The sequence below is a fragment of the Rhinichthys klamathensis genome, unplaced genomic scaffold, assembly GCF_029890125.1.
Source record: "Rhinichthys klamathensis goyatoka isolate OS25496 unplaced genomic scaffold, OSU_Roscu_1.1 h1tg000405l_1, whole genome shotgun sequence".
In the NCBI taxonomy this organism is placed as follows: Eukaryota; Metazoa; Chordata; class Actinopteri; order Cypriniformes; family Leuciscidae; genus Rhinichthys; species Rhinichthys klamathensis.
The window spans coordinates 178,252-190,887 of NW_026606906.1; the positions used below are offsets into that span (position 1 = coordinate 178,252).

The 12,636-nt window shown below is 35.8% G+C and overlaps 1 protein-coding gene across 1 annotated transcript; it reads right to left on the reverse strand.

Moving 5' to 3' along the window:
- Window positions 1-441: 441 nt before the first annotated feature.
- On the reverse strand, window positions 442-4,951 carry si:dkey-112a7.4 (uncharacterized). Its single transcript, XM_056234779.1, has 2 exons — window positions 4,697-4,951; window positions 442-841 (listed from the first exon to the last, which is right to left on the reverse strand). Exons 1-2 carry the CDS (start codon window positions 4,905-4,907, stop codon window positions 756-758), a joined length of 297 nt encoding a protein of 98 aa, XP_056090754.1. The 5' UTR covers window positions 4,908-4,951; the 3' UTR covers window positions 442-755.
- Window positions 4,952-12,636: the final 7,685 nt, after the last annotated feature.

Here is a 12,636-nt window from a genome sequence, read left to right on the forward strand (position 1 = left end):
AAAATTGTTTTTTAAATGTCGTTTTGGTGATCAAAGATGAGTTTTAATGAATAAAAATATGAATTAATTGAGTTTTAAGGGGTAAAATTATTGACTACAGGGGGACTTTAAGTTAATTTTTCAATTAAAAAAACAAACCTTTTTCAAGTATCCCAAAATCGAAACATTAATGTCAATAAAGTCACTCATGCATACTTTATTCCACCGCATTCCCCAGAAACAATTTACAAAAATCCATTAATTCCCATGCAAACATCTAGAAGTCGAAGACATTTTGACTAACATGAGATTGTTTGTCGCAGTCAGTACGCATTTAAGATTGTACTTGATTCAAACATGAGCAGGCACATAGAAACAGTGACTAAACAAAAACTCCTTACATTTAACTGATGTCATTTAGAGAAAGATATCAAGGTAACCACAGGCTTCTCGCGCGTTACACGTGAACAGAGTTTCACAGGAAAAATGTCCTCTTTGGGAGATGAGTAATCCAACCGGATGAGGTTAGCTTTCATATTCTGCTGTAAAGTGCAAATTTAATAAATATAGCCCTGTTGCATTAGAGATCATCAGGATCATCGGACATCAGTTAAGTGACGAGCAAGCGTAAAGTGAACCGGAAGCAAGTCCACAGTTCTCTCGTTCGCCCTCGAAGAGGCGGAAGCTGTAAAAGCTTGTACAGTGAAGGTGACGACAAGTGTGTGTGTGTGTGTGTGAGATTTGAGTTCGGTTCAGTCGTTTGGCACAGTCACGCATCAGGCAACGGGTGATACTCTCCGAGACGCCGGGAAGCTTCTGTTATTGTTCATGATATCATCCAAGTCCTCGTCATCTATAACCACTGTAAAGGCAAAACAACAAATGTATCATTTGACAACAGAGTGGAAACGAGTGATTATGATCTACTGGGACGTTTGCATTTATGAGATAAGGTGCGCAAGATAGACAGTTTATGAATATGCCGCCGACTGAATCGTTACACACTACCAGTCAAAAGTTTTGGATCGGTAAGATTTTTAATGTTTTTAAAAGTCTCTTCTGCTCAGCAAGGCTGCATTTATTTGATTAAAATAATAATAATAATATTGTGAAATATTATTACAAGTTAAAACAGCTGTTTTCTATGTGAATATATAGTGAAGTGTAATTTATTCCTGCGATCAAAGCTGTATTTTCAGCATCATTACTCCAGTCTTCAGAGTCACATGATCCTTCAGAAATCACTCTAATATGATGATTTGATGATCAAGAAACATTTCGGATTATTATCAATAATGAAAACAGTTATTTATCTGAAATAGAAAGCTTTTCTAACACTAAACACTACCATTGAAACGTTTGGGGTCAGTAAGAAGTTTTATTTAAATTTTTTGGTGGAAGAAATAAAAGAAATCAATACTTTTATTCACCAAGGATGAATTAAATTGATCAAAAGTGACAGTAAAGACATTTATAATGTTACAAAAGATTATATTTCAAATAAATGCTGTTCTTTTGAACTTTCTATTCGTCAAAAAATCCTGAAATAAAATTGTACATAACTATTTTCAAGTTTTCACTAGTTAATCATAATTAATATTTTTGAGCATCAAATCATCATATTAGACTGATTTCTGAAGGATCATGTGACTCTGAAGACTGGAGTAATGATGCTGAAAATACAGGAGTAAATTACACTTTACTATATATTAAAATAGAAAACAGTTCTTTTAAATAGTCATAATATTTAACAATATTACTGTAGTTTTTGTATTTGCAATTAATAAATGCTGCCTTGGTGAGCAGAAGAGACTTCTTTTAAAAAATAAAAACAATACTTTTGTATTTTGTACATGAACTTGCATGGTTTTAATGTAGCCTAAATAACAAAAATTATAATTATTTACTTTATTTTAGCAAATTTACAGACTGCTCTGTACAACTCTGTACAACAGTCCAACATGTTTTCTCACCGACACCCTCATCTCAGAAACATTTATTTTTCTTTAAACGTTTTTTTTTTCTCGTAATTACGACTTGTGGTGACTATCATGTGCGCTCAACAAACTTCCCTGCAAAGTTATTGTTATTAATAACTAGAAAAGGGAACATGTTGCTCGCGACGGATCTAAGGATTCTCAATAACAACCTGTTACTTCAACAAAGCAAAATGTAAACACAACATTTACTTCTGTTTTCTTTTTTTGTAGCTATTATTATTATTCATGTCATTTGATTGTGGTTTCAGTGACTGTTTGTCTTTATGACTAAGAGATGACAGAATGTCTTCAAGCTTTTAACGTCACAGGACGATGTTGTGAAACAGTCATTCTCCTTCGCTTTTACTTTGGTATAATTACATCTGTTGGGTTTGTACTGGTCAGATGAGCTTTGAAACATGTGCAACTAAGATTATTCAATAAATTGTTCATTTTTTATCATTATTACTATGACTCCTGTCGCTCTTTTTACATTACATTAAGCCGCGTTTCCACCGCAGGAACTTTACCCAGGAACTAGGAACTTTGGCCTGGTACTCGGTGTGTTTACACCGCAGGAACCAGGGTCTAAATGAAGTTCCGGGTAGATATTTCCCCCTCCGAAAGTCCCTGCTCGCGAGGTAGTACTTTTTCAAAGTTCAGGAACTTTCGCGGGTGGGGCTTGTGCGCTGAACATGCTGATTGGTTGTGTTCACGCCGCATTATGATTGGATAACTCCGCGCAGCATTTTATTTTAACCGGAATTTTTAGAATCTATTGCAGTTCGTGGCTTCATGCAGTAATGAAGTTCCATGCAGTAAGAGTTGTCTGTCTGCAAATATGGAATTTAATAAAAATAAAAAAGGCAGCTGGACCGACGACGAGATTCAGGCTTTATTAAGCGTATTTGCGGAAGAGAAATTTTCTGCGCGTTCGTCCCAGCCTTCTCACGGTCAATGTCCGCAATAGCTGATAACATACGCTGTCTAATTTTAGATCTAACGTTAGCATTACGAGCTTTCTGAACACGCTTTAGTATCAGTGCTCGTCTCTTTTCTGCCGTTTTGTTAATTACCTAGTTAGTAAACCAATACATCTCAAACAACTGCAGCACAGTGTGAATCTCTTCCATATTTATTATAAATGTGGCGCTCAAAACTGATTACTGTCTTTTACAGTCTACTGTCCGTCACAAGCAAGCAATGAGCAGTCGCGCGCAGTTTACCCGGTACTTTAGACCGCGATGTAAACGCAGAAAGCTACCGGTCTGGGGCAAAAAAAGTTCCTGGGAAAAAAGTTCCTGGGACAAATTGTTCCGGGCAATTGCGGTGGAAACGCGGCTTTACATTAACATTGTAAAGTTCTTCTTCCCTAGCTTTCTCACTCAACGTCTTGGCTGTTAACACAGTTTGGGGTAGAAGACAAAACACTGGTTTTGAAAACCAGACACGACTTGCTGTTACTGGGTTTTGGATACCAGACAAAAGAAAACTGATATCTTCTGGCAGGATCCGGCATCAGATCATCTGAAATGTTTGACATGCTGGCATGATCTGTGTGTAGACGGCAAGATGTCGGCACGATCTGACATTTGTTTGGAATCTTAAAATAAGATTAAAAAAGTTTGTACCTAATTCTACACCCCCCCCCCCCCCCCCCCCAACCCCCCCCAACCCCCCCCCAACCCCCAACCCGTAAGACTTTTTTTTTCATCTTCAGAACACAAATGAAGATCTTTTTGATGAAATCTGAGTTTCTGTCCCTCCATTGACAGCTACGCAACTACCACTTTAACGCTTCAAAAAGTTCATAAAGAGATCATAAAACTAATCCATATGAATTGAGCGGTTTAGTCCAAAATTTCTGAAGAGACACGATCACTTTATATGATGAACAGATTTAATTTACGCTTTTAGAACAAACCTCATTGGTTCTTGCGGAACCTCAAACATGATGCGTAACACGAGAATGAACCTCATTGGTTCTTGCTGAAGCTCAAACATGATGCGTAACACGAGAATGAACCTCATTGGTTCTTGCTGAAGTTCAAACGTGATGCGTAACACAAGAATGAACCTCATTGGTTCTTGCGGAACCTCAAACATGATGCGTAACACGAGAATGAACCTCATTGGTTCTTGCTGAAGCTCAAACATGATGCGTAACACGAGAATGAACCTCATTGGTTCTTGCAGAAGCTCAAACGTGATGCGTAACACGAGAATGAACCTCATTGGTTCTTGCTGAAGCTCAAACATGATGCGTAACACGAGAATGAACCTCATTGGTTCTCGCACGTCAAGTGAACATGCTTGAGCTTCTGGTTTCCACTTATGATGTGTGAGTTGATAAATGTTTATATGTGAATAAAAGCCTAAATTAAATCTGCTCATCATATAAAGCGATCGAGTCTCTTGAAATTTGGAACTAAACCGCTCAATTCATATGAATTATTTTTACAATCTCTTTATGAACTTATTGAACCACGTAGGTTCAGAATCTCTCATATTTCATACAAAATATTAATTTGTGTTTCGAAGATGAAGGAAAGTCTTACAGACCTGGAAAGACATGAGGGAGAGTAATAATGACAGCAGAATTTTCATTTTTGGGTGAACTATCCCTTTAAAAACAAACCTTAATTTCGATATTTTGGTCTCGGGTCAAGGATTTTGAACTAACTACAAGTAACTACATGTCCAGTCAACATAAAAACACAGGGTATTATAACACCCACCTCTCGTGGAGCGCCCGATCTGCCCGAGTTTGGGGGCTCGCTGCACTCTTCGCGGGGCGGACAGGAGGTCTGGTCGGGTTCGCCCTGCCTGTCCGAGCTCGTACGGGATCACCGGACTGGGTTGTAAAGCACCTGTCGGTGGTATGAGATCGGGCATCTCTGCCATGCCGTACATGACCTCTTGCTGTTGTTCTTCGGTGGGTGTATTCATAAAAAAAAGACCTCAACTCGTTGGTTTGGCTGTGCACTTCCGCGACGGCGTGTTTCTCAATCCAGCTATACTGGATCCAGTGTTGACAACACCTGGGGAGGGGAAAAACGAAAGAAAAAAAAGCAAATAACCTATATGCCCTTAATAATGAAATCTATAACATTAGTAACAAGCAATCGGATTAAATATACACCTTGTAAACACACAAGTGACGAAGAAAGTGTTCGCGTGCACCGGATGAGCTTGAGTATGTTCACGCTTGTCAACAACAAAGCTTTCGCTTACATTACATTATGATGTAGCCGAAACATGTAATATATACACATTTAAAACAAAGAAACGTATCCTTACCTTGTATGTGTCCGGAGTGTGGATGCAGTCGACACGTATTTGGTTTTTGTGTCGATTTGTACGCCGTGTTCAACGCGAGTCGGAAGTTGCCTATAGTCTGTCGTAACTCTCACTTGGGGATTTCCTTGGTCGTTTCTGTATGCGTCACTGCGAGGGAGGGCCTGAAAGCTTCAACACACACACACACACACCGTGAGCCGTGGGTAGGTGCTTATTGACGGTTCGCCCACCGTGTGTGGGCTCGCCATCTCTAACCTATAACGTTACATACGACGTGAAAACCCACACTGGACGGTAGAGAATGTTTCACGGTTTGTCTTAAAAGAATTTAAATTACTTAAAATGACGCACTTATAGGCTACTTTATTGACAACACATTACAGGAAGAGGAAAAAAATAAACAAAAGACAGATCATGAGAAATTCATCAATTTTAAGAGTTTCCTAAGCGCTGGGTATGCTGGCAAAAAAAAAAAAAAAAAATGTGGCTATGGCTAAGCTTTGTGATATTAATAATAACACCTGTTTATTTTCATTTAAGTCCAAACAGAAAAAAAACGGCATTGCAAGTTGCTTTGAGTATCTTCACATGACTGCCAGTTGGGATGTCTTGTTGTGCCATTGTTATTTATTGGGTGTAACGATACGATACGTCACGATCCGTTATACATATCACGATAGGCTACTGAACTCCCGATACGATATTATTGCGATAGCCTCAAGACATAGCCTATGGTAAAAGGTTAACAAAAATGTACTGTTGATTGAAATGGTAAATCGGTTATTGTAGGTATAAATGAATAGGCTTGTACTGGTGCTGTTAACAGTGCCACAAGCAGTCATCTTTAATGATAAATATCCAATTGAGAGATTAATGCATTTATTGTATTAGGATACCTTTTAAAAACTAAACAACACCAAACTGTACATTTAAACAAAATAAGTTTAATTACATTTATAAATAATAATATCATTAGCCTAACGTAATTATCACATATTCACAACAGATAGGCTATATTTCCATATCCATTCAACATAACTCAGAACAAGATAATAACAACTAAAAGTATCTTATTTAGATATTCTGTTGACAGTGAGAGAGACAAAGGTCAACCGCGGGAAATGTAACAAAAGAATAGTCAACATTGTGATGAGATCTGGTATTTGCCTGAATAACCCCTATTTAGGTGGCCTTTTGCTGTCAGGTCAGGTTTACTACACTTGGCTAGTTTTTAGTAAAATCTATGACTGTCCCTTAACACCATATACAACAATAACAATCATTGACTCAAGATCTTTTATCCTTACCATCCGGTGAAAGCTTCCTGGATTCCTTTTGTCCTGGTCAGTGAAGATGGAACAAAGATGAAACAATCTTATTGCTATTGAACTTTCTTTGTACAACTGAAGTAAAACTGAAGTATTTTCTTCATAAAATAAAAGTTTATTTACAAAAGAGAAATATACTTGGTTACATAATAAAAACTTTAAAAAAAATAATAATAAAAGGTTACAGATTATGATTCTTCAGCTAATCCGTTCCCAGGGTGGTCAATGGATGCACAAAGAGTAATTTATCTAAGCAGTTCAATCATGCAACTTGTTGAAAAATAACTTCTTCTCGTCTTGAGGTCATCGGGTTATGAAATAACAGCGGGCAGCGTTGACCAAGAGAGAATCTAGAGGGAACCCACTCTCTCCAGAGATGCACACCAAAAAATGAACACTTAACACACTTTTCCTATACCCAAAAACCACAGACATTCTTCGGCTACTTTATTTTTTTTCCAGAGGAACTGGTAAAAACACGTCTTGCGACATTAGTGCTTGTCTTTCAGTTTGCAATCTGGTATAGATGTAGATACAGGTGAAACATGAAAAATTAGAATATCGTGCAAAAGTTATAATTTTGATGATTATGGCTTACAGCTTATGAAAACCCCAAATTCAAAATCTCTGAAAATTAGAATATTACATGAAATCAATAAAAAAAAAGGATTTTAATTACAGACATGTCGGCCCTCTGAAAGTATAATCATGCATATGTATATAGTTATATATACTAAATATATTAGTTTCACCTTTTAATTATGGCCGAAATAGGTAAATATGTTCATTTGTTGTTGGTTTTTTGCCTTATGTGTAATTTATATGAAAAACATTTGAAATGAAAATACAGACACTTTTAGGAAAAGTCAGGTACCAGCAGCCAGATTTTATTTATTTTTTCAGCAAAGTTATTGCAGATATATAATTCAAAATGGCCGTTCTGGTGTTAAATCAATGCACAGGACAATATAGTGAACCAGAGTAAAAATATATAAATGATTCTGAAGCTGAAAATACAGAATTATTGTAGACGAATATGCTTGCACTCTTTCACTGACTATATTTAAAATAATGTAGGCCAAATGGTAACATAAGACATTTGGCTTTATCAGGACCCACAAATATTCACCCATTGAATTATTATACCTAAAATTCAACATTATATATAGTAGTTTAATGTAGTACTGACACTAAATCTCTGAAAACTTGGATTTTTTTCTCACACATTTTTATTGTGGGTGAACTACACTCTAAACAATGCTGGGTTGTTTTAACCCAAATTTGGGTCAAATATGGACAAACCCAAATGTTGGGTTAAAAATGTAATTTAAAATTTTAACCCAACTTCAACTTTCACTTTCAACTGTACATTTTTTAATTACATTTTTAACCCAACATTTGGTTTTGTCCATATTTGACCCAAATTTGGGTTGAAACAACCCAACATTTTTTTAGAGTGTATACACAATTCACACTACGACACATTGTTACACCCCTATTATTTATACAATAGTCCTTGAATTTGATTCCAAGAGTGTTGATATAACAGTCTAACATCAGTATAACTTTTCACTGTTTTTATTACTACACTCTAAAAAATGCTGGGTTGTTTCAACCCAAATTTGGGTCAAATATGGACAAATGTTGGGTTAAAAATGTAATTAAAAAATTTACAGTTGAAAGTAAAAGTTGAAGTTGGGTTAAAATTGTAAATTACATTTTTAACCCAACATTTGGGTTTGTCCATATTTGACCCAAATTTGGCTTAAAACAACCCAGCATTGTTTAGAGTGTAGTGTTAAAAAACTAAAAACATGGAGAATACGAAAGACTGACGGTTTAAAGAGAGGTTTAGATAAATGGGTTTGGGTGATTAATTATCAATATATGATTATACAAATATGTATCATATTTAATCTGCAACAACATAGTAAATGTTATGTAAATGTAAAAATATATTTGATCATTACTTTTTAAATGCATCATTATGCAAAGGACTTATATTTCAAAAGGTTAAATTCATGTAGGCCTACTTTAAGCACCTTGTACGAACCCTGCAAAGATGATCATCTTGCGGATGTTTAAATAGAAAAACAATTAAAAAGCTTACTGTAAACAGCGTGGCGTAATCAAGTCACCTCCATAAGAGCTTTATGATTGGCCCAAAGCAGACTTATACGTCAGCAGTGCACGTTCTGGTGTTGTACGTGATCATACCGGTAATCTTCATTCCGCGTTCACACAGAGCGGTAATTTACTGGTTATGTTACAACTTTCCTTACTGGTAAATTGCCGGAACCAGTTTAACCGTATTTTTGAAAAGGTCTTGTTCACACATGATGATCTGTTACCGGTAGTTTACCAGTAAAAACTGTATGCGTGAAAGGGGCTACTTTCAATCTTACAATCAATAGGTGCTTATGCAATCAATTCGTTAAAAGAAAAAACGATTAATTCTGGATCCGTTATAAGTCACTGAATCGTTTACTCAACTGAAAAAAACGTGGGGAAAAAACACTGGATCATTCTGAAACCAAAAACTAGTGTGTTGTTCATAGACGCGTTGTGCAACTCGTTGTACTGTAGCTTTGGTCGCAATTTTTAGTTTTTTTGCAACATTGTATAGTAGCCTAGTATAGTAGTTGTCTATGATCTTACCCGAGGGTATAGTTCATGCTGTGGATACAAAAAGTGAGATTGATCACCCAAAATCTTCTGTACTTTATTAAGAATGCATTTCTCGTAGAAACCTTAAAGGTTAAGATGTTGCACTACAATTTTCAATGCTGTCAACACCAGGTGCACCAATTTAGATTTAACCTGTAGTTATGTTCACAAACCATAGTGTAATACTATACCTAACAATACTTTCCAAAACAGCTTTGTAAAATAGCATGAGCTTCTTGTTAACCCTATAAAGACTGCGTAAGAAGTACAAACCCAGTGGAAGATTCTGTGAAACCCCATTCAGTGTGTGTCTTCAGGTTTATATTTACTCATCTCTGTTTTACGAAATAACTAATATAAAATGTGGTTTGCTTAGTAAGAAACACAGTTGAGGGCTAGTTTGGCAACTTTACAAAAATAAAATAGGTGCTATATGTAAGAAGAGCCAAGTTTACATTTGAGCAACAAAATCTCAATGATTTTGAGTGGGTTTGTGGTGTACATCAACACACTGTCTCTGTTTGCTGCATACAAGGGAGAAACTGTGAACATCATATTGGTTAGTGCAATGTTTCATGGCTGATAAGAAGTATGTATGCATCGAAAATGTTTGCAATTCGTCCCTTATGTGTGGCCAAAACATTTTTTTTCACAGTCTGCCATATAGACCAAATATACTGTACGTCTAGTGTACTGCATTATCCTGATTCACATGCTCTGACCTCTGAACGCAAGTGTTGATATATTAGATATTCAATCCCACCCGACAGGATCAACTTTATCAGATTTAACATGTTGTCTCTTGAGTATTGTCAGATTACACGTAAACAAACAGTATCTCCTTTCTCATTCAGGTAAAATTGTGGTATGCACGATGGACATGTCGAGACTTATTCATGCCGTTAAACGTACACCCCATGAATAGTTGAGAGTATAAAGGGGTGAAGTGGGAAGGGGAGATAATCATTACACGAGGGGATAAAAGGAGATAGTCCTTCAACAAGTCGGAGCAGCGCAAGCGTGAAGATGTCCAAACCAATCTGTCTGGTGTTTGCCTTGCTGATTCTGACCACCATTTTGTGCAACAACTCAGGTAATCTCTGGAACAGTGTACATTGCTTACACCACTTGTTTTCACATGAATATTAATCCCAAGGGAATTTTTTAACATTACCTTTGAGTGAGTTGAGTTACATCTTTAACACTGTAAAAAAAAAAGTGTCAAATTTACGGTAAAAAACTGGCTGCTGGGGTTGCCAGTAAATTTCCCGTAAAAAATACGGTAGCCACTTAAATTTACAGTATTTTTTTATTTATTATCTGATATAATGTTATTTTACCAAACTATTAAAGTCATGTTTTGTACCATTGTAATACACTGACAACCACCAATCACAGTGGTGTAAATTATACGATGACTTGTTCTTTTTTCACTTCCAAAAACTGTAAATGTAACATTATTCTACAGTAAAATACATAAAATGTACGGTTAGATCTATCACAGTTATTCACCTATACATAGAACAGAAACTTTCTGTTAGCCTATTAACAGTTTTTCACCGTAGCATTTTTACAGTCTTTTACCGTTAAATTCACAATAATTTTTTACCGTGAAGCATATGATGTTGTGGTTTTTGAAATCATGGTTGTTTATCCTTTCGATGTGAGACTAATGTCACCTCATGTCTCCACGCAGTCTGTTCACAGAGGGGATCCTGGAAACCATCTGTTGTTTGTGGCTGCAGAAGTAAGAAATAAGTATTTTTGCCAAAGTATTGTGTGCTAAAAGTATTCATATGGACCACGAAAGTATTTCATTTTTTTACTGTAATATTCAAATCTCTCTTCTTAGTTCATCATCAGAATAATGGTCTGCAGTGTACAAAGAGACACAAACCTAAAACCACTGAGGAGTACAACAAAATGATCGGGTGTATTTGCAGGAACCGCCTGAAATGTAAGTAAAACATAGCAATTGCAGTTATGGAAAATATTACCATTAATCATCATACAAAAATCTGTTTTCTCTTTTACACAGATGTAAATGAAGCCTCAAAGATTCAGTTTCTGAACATGTGCCGCTCAAACTCTCAAACTGCTTTGTGATCTCAGCTTTATAAAGTTTCTCGGGATGATTTGTCTCATACCCAACATGTACATTTAAAGTCTCTATGATGAAATGACTTCAGTATAATCACGAACAATGCTATAAGTGTGATCATTTTGAGTTAATCTTAAAACAACAAAATAAAAGTATGTAAACTGCTGAAACATGTCTTTCTGTTATCTGTGTGTTTGTTATGATAACAATGATATTGTGTTCTGTATCTCCATCTTTGTTTACAGCAGCCTATATACCAATACAGGTTTCTTTGGCCAGATTTAGACTTTATTTGAAGAATTATGCATGTTTTAACAAGGCACTCGCCCCTCTCAGGTTCAACTTGGACCAAAAAGTACATTTTTACTTCTGTATCTGTAAAGCAAATCTCTATCTTTCTAAACATCACACTTGTGAGGCTTAAATTTGCTGCATTTTCACCCCTCAGCATCACAGAATCTGATAATATGATATCTGTTTTCATGACTATGAAGATTTCTTGGAATTACTTGATTCCATGGACCCAAAAATGGAATGTTACACAATTCTCTTCAATGAGTGTGCATTTTTATTGTTTATTTAATACTTCGGACCAACAGTATTCTTTTTATTTATCATTTATTTTAATTGGCCTATTCCATTACTGTTTTCAAAAGTGTATTTTGCAAGGAAATACTGTTATTATTTATACATTATCATTTTCATTTTTTAACCTGCTGCTGGTTTAGACCAATAATCCTTGAATTAGACACATTCTATCACATTTGATTATGGAATTGTCTGTGCTTTTGTATTTTGAGCACCTAAAATATATTGATATATTAAAACTGATGAATGAAAACATTATAGCGTACAGTAAATTATGTTTATGAGCATTATGAGCTTTTAGTCAAATTCATGATGACCAGGGCATATTTAGGCATACGTCTCACAGTCAACAGCTGAAGTTAATACTGCACAAAGTAGAAGAAAAAGAAAAAAAAAACATAAGATTTAAATAATTAGTCAATACATCATCAATCCTTCTTCCCAAACGTGTTTTTGTTTTACCCTGATTCACTATGTAAGCCTATTTAAGCGTTTATAGGCGGAGATTACGGTGTTTTTATTACTCATTAGTCAGCTTGAGATCCTTTCCATCTAAACTGGTTATATCTCTTAAACCTATAGTGAATGTTTTATGAGCAGTTTAATCATATTCATCCGCACACTCACACAGAGCCGAACCACAACCTAAACAATGTTCTTCCGCAAAATACACGCAGTTTTGGTGTTTATAGGC